The sequence below is a fragment of the Vipera berus genome, assembly GCF_964194415.1.
Source record: "Vipera berus genome assembly, chromosome: 5".
Taxonomy (NCBI): domain Eukaryota; kingdom Metazoa; phylum Chordata; class Lepidosauria; order Squamata; family Viperidae; genus Vipera; species Vipera berus.
Genome location: NC_138207.1, coordinates 38,930,380 through 38,947,508, shown reverse-complemented (window position 1 = coordinate 38,947,508; position 17,129 = coordinate 38,930,380). Strand labels below are relative to the sequence as shown.

At 36.9% G+C, this 17,129-nt stretch overlaps 1 protein-coding gene across 1 annotated transcript; it reads right to left on the bottom strand.

Annotated features, from left to right (window-relative positions):
- Positions 1-876: 876 nt before the first annotated feature.
- NRROS (negative regulator of reactive oxygen species) lies at positions 877-8,951 on the bottom strand. The gene is made up of 3 exons (XM_081330128.1): positions 8,803-8,951; positions 6,300-6,408; positions 877-3,227 (listed from the first exon to the last, which is right to left on the bottom strand). The coding sequence occupies exons 2-3, from the start codon at positions 6,393-6,395 to the stop codon at positions 1,272-1,274; spliced, it is 2,052 nt and encodes a 683-aa protein (XP_081186254.1). The 5' UTR covers positions 6,396-6,408; positions 8,803-8,951; the 3' UTR covers positions 877-1,271.
- Between the last annotated feature and the right edge of the window lie 8,178 nt (positions 8,952-17,129).

Sequence of the window (17,129 nt, the reverse complement as noted above, 5' to 3'; positions counted from 1 at the left end):
GAAGTTACAATGGCACTGAAATAAGTGACTTGTGACTGTTTTTCACTCTTATGACCATTGTAGCATTCCCACGGTTACATAATTAAAATTTGGACACTTGGCCTTTGGCATGTATTTATGACAGTTGCAGTGTCCTGAGGTCACATGAACATCTTTTGCGACCTTCTAACAAGCAAATTCAGTCTGGATTCAATTAACAACCGTGATACTAACTTAACAATTGCAGTGATTCACTTAATAACTGTGGTGGGAAAGATCATAAAAGAGGGCAGAACTCACTTAACAACTGTTTAGCTTAGCAACAGAAATTTTGGGCTCAGTTATGGTTATAGGTTGAGGGCATGAGGGCATGAATGACCATGAGCAGGGCTCTCCAATCCAAAAATAGGCACATCTGACTCACACCCTGAAGGCAAAGGCCCTGCTATCCACAGCTGCCACCTGTTCTTCAATAAAGAGCTGTGAATTCAGGATTCACAGATTGTGCACTGGGTCTGTCTGGAGCAACACAGAACCACAAATGGAAGGTCCCTGTAATCAGGAGATGCAAAACCCCTGAGCCACACAGTCTTGCTTGGGTATAACAGAAGTCTATGGCACCCCACATCCACCTTGCACTGAGACAGAACCTCCATGCATCATTCAGACAATCTAGGATGGAGATAGAAAACTGAGTATCATCAACATGTCTTCAGGAGCTATGCTATCAGATACATCTTCTTAATATATCATTCAACAATAGGATTGTACACTTATTTCTTGAATTGGGATTAAATTTGAGATGGAAAATCATTTAACTACAGTATCTTCTCGTTCTCAGGAAAAAAAATATTGTCTAATCAAAACACTGAAGATAGCGATAATTTTTCAAAAATTTATTTATAAATTTATAAACAACCAAAGAATAAAACTTGACCACAACATCTGAAGAAGATTAGAGTATTTTATAGACAAAGTTCCAAATTTGCCCAAGAAGCTGTAGAGTTGGATTTATTCAAATGTCATGGCTTATTCGCAATATGAATCTCTTATAAACATTTCTTTTAACCATAAAGACTTTTCTTCCTATTATTAATTTAACCCATACTACAAGTATAGTTTTTGCTGTCTGCCACTTACGTGTTTGGATATAAAATTTGGTCATATTTAGACATGCAAATCATTACTATAAGTTATGGCTTGTTAGAATTAAATCTGTGACTGCAAATGTAACCTTCTAAACCCATTATTGGGTGCTCTCAGATTAGATTGCTTCTTTCTGCCACCAAATTTCAGTATGGGCTGGGTTTCTCATGCCTCCTCTTTAGTAACTGAAGAATTTTTTCCCTGAAAATTAAGAAGATGATGATAAAAGTAAACAGCAGGGTCAAACAGGTAGGAAGAATAAGCACCAAATACAACAAAGCCATGTTAGCTGTTATCCACCTACAATCATGATGAATTGATTCAGGTATATCTGTTGCACTGATGAACCTGGATGAGTAATTACAAGTGACATCAGTAATGTCTCCAATACGTATGGTTTCATGGCTTTGCAGAGTATCCCACCAACCCATTTTGCAGCAATCATAAGGATTCTCACTGAGGTAGATCACACGCAAACTCTTTCCAAGTTGCTTTTCCATGAAGTATTGAGGTAGGGTATGGAAGAAATTCATCCTGAGATCTAGAGTATAAAGTTTAAGGTTTATTAAGGATTCTGGAAAATATGCCAAACTGTTTCCAGACAGATCCAAATTTATCAGTTTCTGAAATGCAGAAAAGTCCATCTTTGTGCCTGCAGCAGAGAGGCCAGTATTCCTAAGACAGAGTATCTGAATGGATGGAGTGATATCTTTCAGAGTTCCCAAGCCACTAATAAGCAACCTAGGATTATTAGAAAGATCTAAAGATGTGAGGGAAGTCCCCTTAAAGAAATGGCAGGGCAACATGCTTAGGTTACAGCTAGACAATACAAGGTTCCTTAAGGAATTAGCATAAGTAAAAGCTACACAATCAGGGCTCGTAGCACTATATGGATAACACATTTGGATTGGGTTTTTACTGATGTCAATTGTAGTGATTTTTGTTACATAGATAAAGAATTGATGTGGCAAGCCATGTAAATTGTTGGTGCTAAGATTAAACTCTCTGAGGTTGGTTAAGCTGCCTTCAGAATCCAAATTCATCTGTAGCTTTGAAAGCAGGTTGTGGCTGAGATCCAAGTCAATGAGAGTATTTAGCATTTTTCTGTCCTCTATGTTCAGCGTCTTTAAGCAGTTGTGACTGAGGTTCAGATAAAGAAGAGAAATTAACCCCTCAAAAAAGTGGTCTGGAAAATAAGAGAACTCATTCCAGCTCATATCCAGAAATGTTAAGGAAGAGAGATTGCCATGATTGTTTTCTTTCCAAAGTTCTTGGTTGGTGATGTTAATGATATTGCCATCTAGGAATAGTAACTGAACTGAGCTGTTTGAATTATTGAAAAAATTGTCATAGAAATTCATTTGGTTGTGTGTCAGCAGCAAAGTTTGCAATTTATTTAACTTGGGCAGCAGTGGGAAGAACAGAAGCTGGTTGTAGGAAAGATCTAGTGTTTCCAGTTCAAAAGAAGCATTATTCTCTGCAGACAAGAACCATTCAATGTGATTGTTGCTAACATTTAACACCCGAAGTTGGACCAGATCGAACTGCACAATGCAAGGTATGTTGTTGTAGGCCAGGTTAAGCTGTTGCAGAGCTGGCATGTTTTCAAATGCCTCCGTCTCAATTTCAAAGATATAGTTCTGCTGTACATCCAGATATTGCAGATTGGGCAAATTTCTGAAGTGAGAATCATCTAACCTCATGATGGCATTCCTTGCTAAAGACAAGAATTCTAGAGAAGACAAATGCTGGATCAGTCTACCCATCATAAGCTCAGTAAGCTGGTTTCCAGAGAGGTCCAGTTTCTTCAAATAAGTCAAAGTCCATAAAGCAGATGCTGTTACAGAATAACTGAGAGAGAGAAAATTGTTTGACACAGTTAGCAGACTAAGATTCCTAATGCCAAGAAATGCCCCTGGTTCAATGAGTTCCAACCCATTTGCACGCAGACTGAGGTTCTGTAGGACATGATACTGTGTGAAAGATCCATTTGAAAGAGTTTGTATAACATTGGCATCCAGGAAGAGTTCCTCTATCCCAGCAGGCAAGTCTTCTAGGACAGAACTCAGCCTCCTCCCATTGCAATCTGCACTTCTCTTTTTCTGTAGCAAGAAACATATAGGAAATGTTGAGGTCAGATACTAAAGATATGTTATATTATATCATACTACAATGCCATAAACATATTTAAGTAGAATTAAATTTAGAGGAAAATATATTTAATTTGATTTCATCTGTTGAGTCCCTACATAGAGCAAATAATCCTTAATTATTTATTAGATTTTTATCCTGCCTTTATTACTATTTATAAGTAACTTAATGTAATGAACCTATGTAATGTGACTTATGATTCTTATAGTAATAGTTAGACTTATTCAATTAATTAAATATAATACTAATAATGCAACCTCACTATAATTATCATGTATGTCAAACATAACTAAGCATAAATTGAGCTTAAGATTCTAAAAAAATAAAGCATTTTTATATCTATGATAAAGTACCATGGAAAAATCTTATTGAACATGGTATCATCTACATATGTTGAGAACACAACTTTCAGAATTTTGAAGGTAAAGGCTGGGAAATCTGGCAGTTGCAGGGTATCTGGGTATCATGCTGAAAAAAGCCTGCCATATTATAACTTATTGTAAACTGTAAACTATATTTTAAAAGCCAAGCAACCTTGAACAATGTGGAGACATTACTTTATTATTATTATTGATATTATTATTATTATTATATTAGAGAGCCAGTTTGGTCTAGGGTTAAGGCACTCAAATGGAAACCAGGAGACTGAGTTCTAGTACAGCCTTAAATATGAAAACCAAATGGGTGACTTAGCCATGGGTCTTAGCCCAACCTATCTCACAAGTTACTTATTGTTGGGAAAAGAAAAGGGTGTATTAACTATGTTTGCCCATCTTGAGTTACTTTCATAAAATATTATATATATTTGCCTTCCTGGCCTTTTGCTACTATAGTCAGTCTGCCTTCTACAATGATCATTCTTGGTTACAGTGGTGATGAAAAAATCACTTTGAAACCAGTCCTCTCATTTACAATCTTTACAAGTCTGAAAAGTAAAGGAAAGCTGAAATAAAATTATAAGCACAGTCAGTTTCACTTAGAGACTGCTTCACCTAACAATTGAGTTGTTGGTCCCAGTTATGATTGCTAAACAAGAACTATCTGAATAACCTTATTTTTATTAGTATTATGTTCCATGTGACATTTTTGTACTGATTCCACTATAGAAAAGTGTGTCCACATGCACCTTCAAGGCATGGTTTGATTGATTTTCCAGAACATTGCCTATTGTTGGACTAGATAAATTTTGTGATCTTTTCCAGTTCCATAATTCTATGATTCTTTCAGGACAAATATAGTTTATATATGAGCTGGATGAGGTGATAGTGGTCAAGAGGAAAAGTAACAGGAAGTATAAGAAAAGTACTAAGATGGAACAAATTTTGCTGCATGGCAACACTGTAACTTCAAATAATTGTATATAATGAGGTGCTACACATTTTGTGTTTTCTGCCTGGATTCATCTGGAACTGAATCCTTGTATATATGAGCTTTCAGTTGTGCCTCTGTATATGTGTGCATGTCCAAGAGGAACTGTGGTGGTTTTATTTAGAGGATAAATATAATAGTTGTAAATATGCATTTGTTATTACATATCATAAGTAGCCCCAGGAATCATCAAATAACCATATGAAAATGCTCTGTGTGATACTACTATAGCAAATGAAATCAAATGTTGATTTGGGGAGATAATGTTCAATATAGAGCATGGCTGATTTGATAAGAATGATAGTGTGCGTGTGTTTGTGTGTTTGTATGTATGCATGTGTTGTGCATGTATCTTCTATGCCTTAACTATAAAATCTTGACACTGCATGCTTATGCAAGTAATCATGATTTGTGATTTTTTTCACATATCAACGTCTATAGCACAGTAACTCAAGGAAAACTGCTAATAAATGTGACCAGAATTCATTTTACTTTGGTGTTTTTCAAACTTTTCCCACCTGGGACTCTTCTACGATAGAAATCAATGACTTTGCAGACATTGTTTAATTCCATTTTCCAGTAGCATAATTATCATGGGAAAGTGACTGGAAACTATTCAGTCGTAGATTCTCCTTTTGTGCATACAGTGGTATTATATTTTCATCCTTTGCCATCCAAACCTTAGTTGAGCATATTGGGACTCTTTATAGTACATGTAACCATCCCACCAGTAATAGGTAAGTTATAGGAACAGGAAAAAGAATGTGGGCATTGACTGATTGGCCCCATCCACATTAACTGATGAGTCTCTACTTATGAGAGTTGGCTAAACTGGGGTGGATCAGGGACCCAAGTAGTACGTTATATTAACCTACCCCTGCATTATAATATGAACACATACATTACATTTTTTAAAGAAATGTCAGATTAAAATATAGTTTTGGAAACACATTCCATTATAAGAAAGCAGGAGGAGCAGCTGCTTCTATATTGGACTAGGATGTGGAGGAAAATACAATACTTTCCCAAAGGTGTTTTTTCAAAAGGCAACTGGACTTCGTTTTTCCTCAAAGACATTTCGCCTCTCATCCAAGAAGCCTCTTAAGTTGTATAAATCAGTTACAAAAATCCTTCCATTCTCTACCATTCAGTCAGAACTGGAGAAGCTTCTTGGATGAGAAGTGAAATGTCTTCAAGAAAAAACAAACAAAGTCCAGTTGTCTTTTGAAAAACCACCTTTGGGACAAGCATGACGGGGATGACTGAGAATCTCCATAGATAATGATGGATCTATGTATCTAAAAGAAATAGGGAATCAGATGCCTTTCAGATTTTGTTGAAATAAACAACAGCCAGAGCGTGACAGACTCTCTATCCCTACCTTAAATCATCTTTCCCCTTTCTGTGCCCTACCCTAAAATATAAAATTCAAATTCATAAAGAAACTAATTGTACTTTTAAAGAACATCTACAAAATGAAAAGATAAATAAAACAGTTGATGTTAGGGTAATTTTTGGATTCTTGTTGGCATTTAAATCAAACTCTTGGAACTAATATGCTGCTGCAGCCACTACCATTTAAATAAATGATTTCTCCTCTTCCCATTTTTTTTTCAAGAAATCCCAAAGTTATTTCACGTTTTCAGAAGACTCACCAGTTTGCAAATACTATGATAGCTTGTGGGTTTTGTTGCCCATCCTGTATCCAGAAAAGCTATGCATATGGAGATAATCACAGCAATTAATGCCATTTCAACAGGACTCCTGCAAAGAGAGAAAAATTAAAATAATAAAATAAAATTAGGAGATTTGGATTGTCTTTTCTTATTTATAGAATTAGGTTGCCCACTAGAAAGCATCATTTCCAAATTTTGTTATTCAAGCAAAAGGAGTATTCATGTTCATACCTGTTTCCTTACAAATATTTCCTAGGTTTTCATTGTGAATATTTTTTTCTTTGCAAAATACATGCCAGCTCCCATAGACACCCCTAAAATTCTGCTTTGGATTGAATTCACATTTGGGGTACACATGTAAGATATTTAATATAAAATGTGAGGACCTATTCATTTATTTGATTTATAACCCATCTTTTTTGTAGAACTGAAGGTGGCATACATGATGCTCCCTCCTCCTATTTTCCCCACAAAAGCAACCCAGTGAGGTAGTCTGGACTAAGACACAGTGGCTGCCCCAAATCACTCAACCACAGTAATTTCTGTGCCTTAGAATTTGCAGTCTCCTGGTTTCTAATCCAGCACCTTAACCACTACATCAGACTAGCTCTCTTATGGGTTTTAAGAATTAAGGGAGGTTTGAAAAAGACTCTCCTTTTCAGTATTGATCTACATAAGCCTCCCCTAATATAGGCAATGTCCTTATGGGTGTACTTTAACATCCACAACTCTGTAGCCACTGTCACCATTGCTCATGTTCCTGGGTGTTGAAGTTTATATATATTTGGATGGCTGGTCTACATACAGGCAGTTCTCAACTTACAACCATTCATTCAGTGGCTGTTAGAAGTTACAATGGCACTGAAAAAAGTGGCTTATGACCATTTTTCACACTTACAACCATTGTAGCATCCCCATGGTCACGTGATTAAAATTCAGACGCTTGGCAGTTGGCATGTATTTATGATGGCTGCAGTGTCCCAGGATCATGTGATCACCTTTTGATATCTTCTGACAAGAGATGTCAATGGGGAAGCCAGATTCACTTAACAGCTGCGTTACTAACTTAACAACTGCAGTGATTCACTTAACAATTGTGGCAAAAAAGGTTGTAAAATGGGGCAAAACTCACTTAACAACTGCGAAATTTTGGGCTCAATTGCTGTTGTAAGATGAGGACTATCTGGACTTGCTTATTTTATGTTATTGTCACTTCTGATGAAACAGATTTGTAAAATCTTTTTGCTGACAGTAAATGTGGGGAATACACTTAGAGTAATAACTGAAAAAATCTACCTCTGCATGACATTTTTAGCCAAAATATCGGTGAGATTTATAATAAGATTAAATTTGTTCCTTTCACTGAAATATGTCTGTAGAGACAGAGCTTTGTTTCCTGGAGGAGGCCCGGGGGGAAATTAACAATTTTTCCTCTGTCATTTCTTAAAAGTCCCCTATTTCTTTTTTTAGTCATAAAGAGGGAAAATGATAAGAGAACAATCAGGTCACATTGAACATTTGAATCAAGTTATTTATGGGACTATTCAAATGGGGTGAAGGAACTCACTGCAATCATACTTGATATTAAATTAAGGTTTTCACAACCACGATTTGTTGGACGTGACATGATGGCCTGGTTTGCAATAAGCTGAGGATCTCCTATCTTTTTCAGCTACAGAACACTGAAATGTTGAGAACATGTGGTGGTTCTTTCATAAAAAGACTCCTTAAAAGCCCTTTCCATTCACAAAATAACTTCTGCAAAGTGCATGATCAATTATAGATCATCAATTTATTAGCATGACACCTGCCTCTTCACAAGATGCTACCAACTGAACCAGCCTCCATATGTGGTTTTTCTAGGCTGGTGGGTTTTTCCTTTCTGTTAATGGCCAGCTAAGTAAACTCCCATCCTGACTGTTTGATGCTTTTATTCTTGGCCATTGTATTTGTTTGTTTGAATTATATATATTCTCATCCTTCATTTAGGGGTTCAATGTAATGTCGTTGTGCTTCCTCTTTCTGTTTTTCCACCCAATGACATCATGAGATAGGTTGGGCTGAAAGTAAGTGACTGGCCCAAGGTTTTTACTTTAGACTTTAACTGCCATGTGTCTTGTCTTCCTCAATTAATTCTTCTACATTTGATTCTTGTAAATTACTCAGTGAAGATCCCACTTTAGAATAAATCTGACTTTCTCAATTCTCAAGAACAATTCAGGGATCCATATATTATTCTTAGTAAATGCAAACTTATCATGAAATAGAATACACAATTTGTAGGGTAGATATTAGGAATGAATTAGGGAACTCTAGGGAAATGTGTTAAATTATCACAATCATGGAATTTTTTTCTGACTGCAAATGATAGTATAGATCAATACTTTAGAATGTATCATAATGTAGCACATTGTTTTTAGTTGTTATTGGAAAGCCCTGTGTAAAGTGAAAAGTTAAGATAAATTATGCAGGATTAACTCACCGTTTGGAGCAACGTATTCAACTCTGGGAGGTTCATTCTGTACCAACACTTGTCTTGTTACCTCACAGTATTTCTGAAAAAGATAATGATAATACAATTAGCTGTTTGCAGTCACTTAAGATCAGATTAATATAGATTTTGCGGAAGGAACTAACGGAAACTACAGTCACATGGATCCCAAAGCAAGTTGCAATTTGCTTCACTCAACCTCCCCCACCCAAGCTCAGCAGTTGCACATGAAAAGTTTGTGCGTATGCAAGTCACTTGAAAATGAGAAGGAACTAAGAAGAAGGGAAATGAAAGGAAGGAAATTGTAAGGGGTAACTTTAAAGCTATTACTTGAATTTTCACTGATTCTAGTCACATCAGAGCTCAGGGTTTTTCAAATCTCAACAGCAATGAAGATTCCTGGTACGACCTAAAGATTAATAAATTAATATTAAGAAGTAATGTTATTGACTATTTCTAGTTTCGCACTATAGGATTGCTATCACTTTCTGCAAACTAAAGCTATGTTAGATTACAAATATGTACTTCAAGTATGTCAACTACAATTCCCATTAGATATATCAGCCTACAGATGCATCAATTACTTGTCAGATAAATTGGATTAAGGTACTTGTCATCTTCCAGCTGAGATAACTATGCTGGCTGGGAATGATTAGCACAAAATTCTGGAGAACGCAAAAAAGGCAGTCAAGTTCAAGAAGGCCAGAATACTCTAGTCTTAGTAGAAGGCTCATATGAATAATACATCTGTGATAATTAACTGATGGGAAATAACATCTAGTACATTTTATAATTGACCGTAAGGCACTGCTATTTCTATTTGGTTCGGAATCAATTTCTGGAAAATATGAGGGCAAAATTTTGCTACAGTTCCAAGAAACCTATTAGATGATATTTTCTGGAGATTGTGATACTTTAGCACAAAATGAACTACTTATAATTATAATGCCATCCAGCAATGTAATAGCTATATGTATCTGTTTGTCTCTTTCTCTAAGCCAGCCCATAAATCATTCCTTATTTTTCAATGGCTACATTTGCATGCTGAATTAAGCTACAATTTGCTCAATTAGCTACACAATCATATTAAACCATAAATTGTGATTTAGACACCAAAATAACTGGATAGCATAATATAGTAATTAAAACCAAATAAAATGAATTAAGATATTGATTTTTTTTATAATGCCAGAACTATAAAAATTATTGTTTTTATGAAAACTAATTTTATCAAAATATTATTTCCTGAGTCACACTGATTTTATTGATTTTATTTTATTTAAAAAATTAATATGCTTCCCCACACAGCTCTCTTGCATACAAACTCTGGACAGCTGACAATGATCCAATATAATAAAACCTCTATAAACCAAACAGACAGCCAAAATTTTAAAAATACATTAACCAAGGCACCATATAACAAACCACATCAATATTAAGCTCAACTACCATCCTGGGCCCACCCTCGGAAAGTGGGGGAGACAAACCAGGTCTTCACAGCTTTGCAGAAGATCAGGAGGCTTCAGAATTTTGCAGAGGTGTGTGTGTATGTTTATGTTGTTCCATAGAACAAGCATTGTGATTCTTCAGTCCCACAAGATTACATAGTTATCAAACAAATTTGCTCTGTCAGATTGGGTGAGATTGGCAGAGAACCTTGGAGATAGTGGTCCAACAAGTAAGCTGGCCCTATGGCATGCAAGGCTTCAGAAGTTATAACAGCACCTTGATTGCACTCATAAGCATATTGGAAACCAGTGCAACTCATGCAAAAGTGGTGTAACCTGGGCAAGCCTCAGTGTGTGCAAAACTGAGTGTGCCACTATCGTACATTTTGGACCAAGTGAAGTTTAGAATTTCTGTTGAGAATCATACAAACAGATTTTTAAATATTTTCCCACCAAAAATATATTTTAAAGTGCTGCATCTGCTGGTTTTTCCAATTACAACAGTTTTTAATTGTTAACCACTGGGTGAACCCTAATACTTCTCAGTCAACATCAGCCAGATATTACCTTTCAAAAGTGTTTGACTACCAACTTCATTAAACTCCTACCAGTTCATGCTATTGGAAATTTGGCAATTAGAAGCCCAAGATTATTATGCAACATAATTTCCTGAATATCACTCACCTAAGCACTGCAAGTCTTGAAATTCATGTGGTACGTTTAAAGAGAACTAGTATGTCTATGGAGATTCTCAATCATCCAGATCAAAGTTATCCCAAAGATGCTTTTTCACGAAGCAACTGGATTTTATTTTTTTTAAGATGTTTTGCTTCTCATTCAAAAAGCTTCCTCAGTTCTGGCTGGATGGTGGGAAACGGAAAGCTTTATATGCCTGCAGACAACTATTCATTTGCATTCTTTTAGCAAGTCATTAAAGCTACCTGGAGGCTTATCTTTGTCTTAAGGGTCACCTGAGTAGTGCAAATGGGTGTGGAGCCTTCCTGGAACTGTTGAACTGACTGTGTTGCAAACTGGAGCTAGAGAATAGATGATGATAGATGATGTCGGATCCCTCCCCCTCTGTTGACAGGGGGCTGTTCAATTTTGACATAGATGGCCTCTTTGAAAGAGGGGTCAAAGAATACTGTTCTTCAGATTCCAGCCAGCCACATTCTCCTTAACACATTCGCCTAATTACCACAAATTTTGGTTTAATTTCCATCAATTACCTAACTTTTTATTGTTAATGAGATTTCTAATCAAATAAGTATATCCTGGAGAAAACACTGATCTGAGATAACAATTTTAAATTAACCTTAATGTAAAGACGATTACTGACATTTGCTGCAACAGTTTTGTTCCTCTTAAATTTTCTAGTGAAAAGAGCAGTTGAAAATTGTTTCAAAAACAATTAAAACAGGAAGTTTAAAACAAAAATAGAGAAACTTGAGGAAATATGGAGTTTTCCATTATATGTATTACATTAATCATAAAAAGGTCCAGAACTGCTTATTTAGGGCTGTTTAAATTTAAATTCTGATCACAATATTAAATTACAGTTCAGGAAAACGCGAAAGGGCAGCCCATGGATTACATTCATCCCATTTGCACCCTATTAAATTTTGCAGTATGATTTCCCTCCTTTTCTCCCTTCAGAAAAAGGGGAAAGATAAAAGATTTCCTCTCTTAAAATCCTTCTGTCAAGGGCAGGAAATCAGGAAGTCCAAGCAGTTCAAATGAATACAGGTAGTCGTCAAGTTACAGCTACAATTGAGCCCCAAATTTATGTTGCTAAGTGAAACATTTGTTAAGTGAGTTTTGCCCTGTTTTACAACTTTTCTTGCCACGGTTGTTAAGTGAATCATTGCATTTGCTAAATTAGTAACACGGTTGTTAAGTGAATCTAAATTCCCCATTGACTTAGTTTGTCAGAAGGTCACAAAACCTGATCACATGACCCCAGGACAAACCATCATAAATATAAACCGTTTGTCAAGCATCTGAATTTTGATCATGTGACCATGGGGATGCTGCAATGGTCGTAAATGTGAAAAACAGTCATAGGTCACTTTTTCAGTGCCATTGTAATTTTGAACGTTCACTAAATGAACGGTTGTAAGTCGAACACTACCTGTATGAAGGTTTATTGCAGGCTTAAGCTCTTTACAAGAATCTGAATTACTAATGGTCAAAGCAAATTGACTGTGATAAAAATCAATGGAATTTAAGGCGGGCTGAACTTAAATCTCTTGTGGGTGCAAAGGGCCTCAAAACTGATAATATGTTTGACCCTTCCCTCGGGCTCAGCCTGGTAATCTCTTACACCATCAGAACCCCAATATTTGTAACTGTCATTCTCTGGTTTTCAAAATGTAGGCAGTAGTCAGAGCATATAAATTTCTAGATATGTATCTAAGTATTAATGAATTACTCTGAGAACTGATAACTATCTTTCCCAAATGTTACAATAGTGAAGTTTCAGTGGCCTCCACATTTACATACTAATATTTTCATATTACTGTATTTTCTAAATACCGTCAAAGCAAATTTAAAAAATGAAATTGGGCAGATGTGGGCATAGATTAATCAGAAATTTGAAAGAATACTTAAATATACCTACTGAAATATATAATCCCTAACATACATTTTACCTTTCAATCTTCTACAATCCTTTCTCAGTGTGGTATTTCTAGGAAGGAGGCATGCAATTTGTTGATATGATACACAACAAATTTGATTTTTATTTGGTAGTGATGCTCAGTACAAACAGCACTGAAAAAACAGTTATACTGTAGGTAGGAATCTTCTGTTTCTTCTAAATGGTGAAGGATCCAACACTGATCTTCGAGGACAAGAACTCTATGCATAAGCTGCAGAGAGTAGCTGATTCCCTCCCAGCACCCTTCTCTCTTCAGTTCAGAATGGTTATCCTTCATTCCCAAATAAGGTGGAAATTGTGCAATGCTCCTTAGTGTAAATGTGTTTGAATGGCGTGTATGATATAGATTCTCCACCTAGTATATTTTCCCTCTTTCCTGTGGCAGTAAGTCCCCAAGTTTTTCTTTGTGGGGCAAGAGTCTTTAAGTTTCTGCCTACTTCTATAGCTGAACACTGGATCACTTATTAAAAAGTTCCCCCATTTTCCCTTCACTTTCTCTTCCCTTTGCCTTTCTCACTGAAACATTAAATAATGTGCTACATTCTTTTGGGAGAAGCTGTTTGTTATTCATCCTCCCCCCAAAAACCAAGTTATTTCCCATGATGGGAGATGGGAGCCAGAAAAGGCTTATTTTTCAATCATGGCTACTTTACTTAGGAACACTCTCCCTTTAGAAGCTAGGGTGGCTCCGGTGGTGATTGCCTTCTGGAGGATTGTGAAGACTGTATTTTTCCAGAGGACCTTTAGGTACTGGTTAAGTCCTTCTGGAAGCAGATTATATTTGTTAATTAAAGTATTAATGGAATATTTTATTTAATGACATTTATTTTGGTCTGATATTGTATTTTTTTTTAAAAAAAGTAAAAAAACTTATGACATTCTCGTACTTAGAACTCTTGTAGCATCCCTAGAGTGACATATTCAAAATATGAGTGCTTGGCAACCAGCATATATTTTTGATGGTTGCAATCTCCCGGGGTCACATTATCACCTTCTGCTACCTTCCCAACTGGCCTCCAATTGCTGGCTGCTGGAGAGAATTTTTTGTGGTCTTTTTGTTTTGTTCTTAGCTTTTTTATTGTCTGTTTTGAATGGTGTATAAGCATGGTTTAATCTCTGCATATTGATAGGTTATTTATCTGAATGCCAAGTTTCCAAGAATTCCATAGCTTTGGGGGATTGAGTTTGGTCTACGGTTGAGTCTGTCCATGAGTTGTAAGATTAAGTTTTCATTGTGACTTGACTGCTATTGTAAGCTATGTATATACTGTATACTATATGAGACTATATATACTGCATACAGTAAGCTCCTGCATGTATACAGAGAGCAAATCCCACCTTTCTAGCACTGATATTATCTAGTTGGATAATGAAATGTCTGAAAGCAAGCAACCAAGTTCAGAGAGCATCAAGGATTCCATAGTTTAATCCTAAACTACATATATACTACTGAAAAGGTGCCATGCTTTTTTTTCTGTAAAGTCTGAAGCACTTCTGAATCATTTTGGAAGAGTGCAGAACCTTAGCCATTATATTTCAAAATTGATAATAATCAAGTACATTTGGCATAAGCTTAGTTTTAACTATTTCTCCATTAAAAATTGCTAAAAGATGCCACTTCCCACATATCTGAAAGCGTTTGCTTACTGTACTTACAATATATTGTTCTATATTTGTGACTTATGCTGGCTTTAGTGTGATATACTGCTGTCCCCTGCTGTTAGAAATTTAAGAGGACTTCTTCACAGAATTCAGAACAGAAAAAAAGCAATTTGAGTGTAAAGAGATGTTAAAAACAATTATTCTCCTAGCAACATACAAACGATCACAATTTTATTTATTTATTTATTTAATTAAATTTTTATACCGCCCTATTCTCGAAGGACTCAGGGCGGTTTACAGGGCAGCATAAAATACAATATAAAAATAGTATAAATTAAAATAGATTAAATTACTTAAGCCCAACAATTAAAACAATATTAAAAGCTAAAACCCCTTCAGTCCAGGCCTGATAGATAAAAAAACCAGGTTTTCAGGTCCCGGCGAAATGAACGCAGATCGGGGGCGGTCCGAAGTTCCACCGGTAAATCATTCCAAAGGGCAGGCGCGCCCACAGAGAATGCCCTCCCCCTGGGGATCACCCGCCGGCACTCCTTAACCGCCGGCACCCTGAGAAGGCCCTCCCTGTGGGAGCGCACAGGACGATGGGAAGTTGATGCCGGCAGCAGGTGTTCCCTTAGATAATCCGGACCCAAGCCATTTAGAGCTTTATAGGTCATTACCAGCACCTTGAATCTCACCCGGAGGGCAACTGGAAGCCAATGCAGCTCACGAAGAGGTGTTACACGGGAGTATCGGGAAACTCCCATAACAACTCGCGCGGCTGCATTCTGCACCAGTTGAAGCCTCCGCGTGGTCCTCAAGGGCAGCCCCATGTAGAGAGCGTTGCAGTAGTAGACTACTAGCCGGGAGGTCACGAGCGCATGAGTGACTGTGCGTAGGGCATCTCGGTCCAGATAGGGCCGCAACTGGCGCACCAGACAAAGCTGGGCAAAAGCCCCCCTGGTCACGGCTCCTATATGGTCTTCGAAATTGAGCTGTGAATCCAAGAGGATGCCCAAGTTGCGAGCCCTATCGACGGGGGGGGGTAACACCTCACCCCCCATCATTAGTGATGGAACAACCTGGTTAACCCGAGATGCCGGTATGCACAGCCACTCAGTTTTGGCAGGATTGAGACGAAGCCTGTTTCTCCCCATCCAAAATCTTGTTCAATTGCTAGTTTTTATCTTTTTATTGCTACTTTCTCTGATTCAAAAGCTTCAGAAATAGCCTATTCAGTTTTCTTTGAAAGATCATTGCTAAATTTATTTTCCAACAAGCTTAGCATAGAGTAAGCAGGCATTCCAGTAAGCTGATATGTCCACCACTAACTCTGCCAACTAGAATTCTGCGCTTACTTTTTAAAGTATTTTTCTAACTTGTACCATCAACAGAAGAATGTTACTTTTGTAACATTAAATATGTTTTATTATATTTGGAATATTTGCAGGTATTCTGAAAACAGAACAGTTCCCAAGTGAATTACATTTACTGTCATTTATTTTCACTAATGAAACAATATTATTTGATATCAGATTGGGCAATCCATGCCTCCCAGCACAGGCTGTATCTCCAGAAAATGGCCATGAGTTTCAGACAAAATAAGTGCCTTAAGCAATGCAGACTTAAAGCTATCATAAAATTCTTTAAAATACCCTTCCCCCCAAAAAACAAACCCAACCTCATCATAAAAAAAAGTCTGAAATTTTCAATACCACCTATTTCATTGATAGCAGTGTCAACTCCCATTCCTCTAAGGGTTGGCACAAAGGAGGATGTTGTAGTTTCCAGACTGAAAAGATTAACTATACCTTTATCAAATCATGCATGAACAATTTTTAGGGTAGCCAGTTTTGTGGGTCTTATGAAACAGATCAAAAGCATAAGTGGGCAGGACAACCTATGAAATCAGTGTCAGTAATAACTAAGAATTCATGAATGCATCTGCTTATACAACTTTAGCAAGCGTCTCGGGGGTGTCAAACTCACTGCGTCACATGACATTTTGTGACTTTTTTCCCCTTGCCAGAGCTGGGGTGGGCGCAGCTTCTGCGTGACACATCCGGCCCATGGGCCGGCAGTTTGACACCCCTGGTCTAGCTAATCTCTGAAGCAAAACAGATGCAGATAGTCCATAACTTACAACCATTTGCTTAGTGACCATTCAGTTAAGTGGCAATCCACCATTCCTCATATTTACAACTGTCAGGGAGCAAGGGGGGGGGACACAGCACTAGAATAATTATGGTTTTGAATTTAATCCTAAGCTTTGCTTTGATTGGTCAATATTAAGCTAAATTTTGCAAGACAGTGATGAACTTAACTAATGTAAACTCAGCCTTCCATCCTTCAGAAATCGGTAAAATGAGGATCCAGATTGTTGGGGGTAATATGCTGACTCTATAAACCGCTTAAAGAGGGCTGTAAAGCACTGTGAAGCGGTACATAAGTCTAACAGCTATTGCTGTTAGGTACGCACTGCCTTGAGTTACTTTTAAAGTAAAAATGGCAGGATAAAAATTGGATAAATACATAATATACCAAACATCATGGACTTGCTCTATTCATGTACTCAGCTAAAAAACACAATACACAAAACTAATATTTTC

Excerpts from the sequence above, each read along its gene's own strand:
- NRROS (XM_081330128.1), bottom strand. The coding sequence starts at position 6,395 with ATGGCATTAATTGCTGTGATTATCTCCATATGCATAGCTTTTCTGGAT. Across the intron at positions 3,228-6,299 it reads ATCATAGTATTTGCAAACTG|AAAAAGAGAAGTGCAGATTG; the intron begins GTGAGTCTTCTG and ends TTCTTGCTACAG.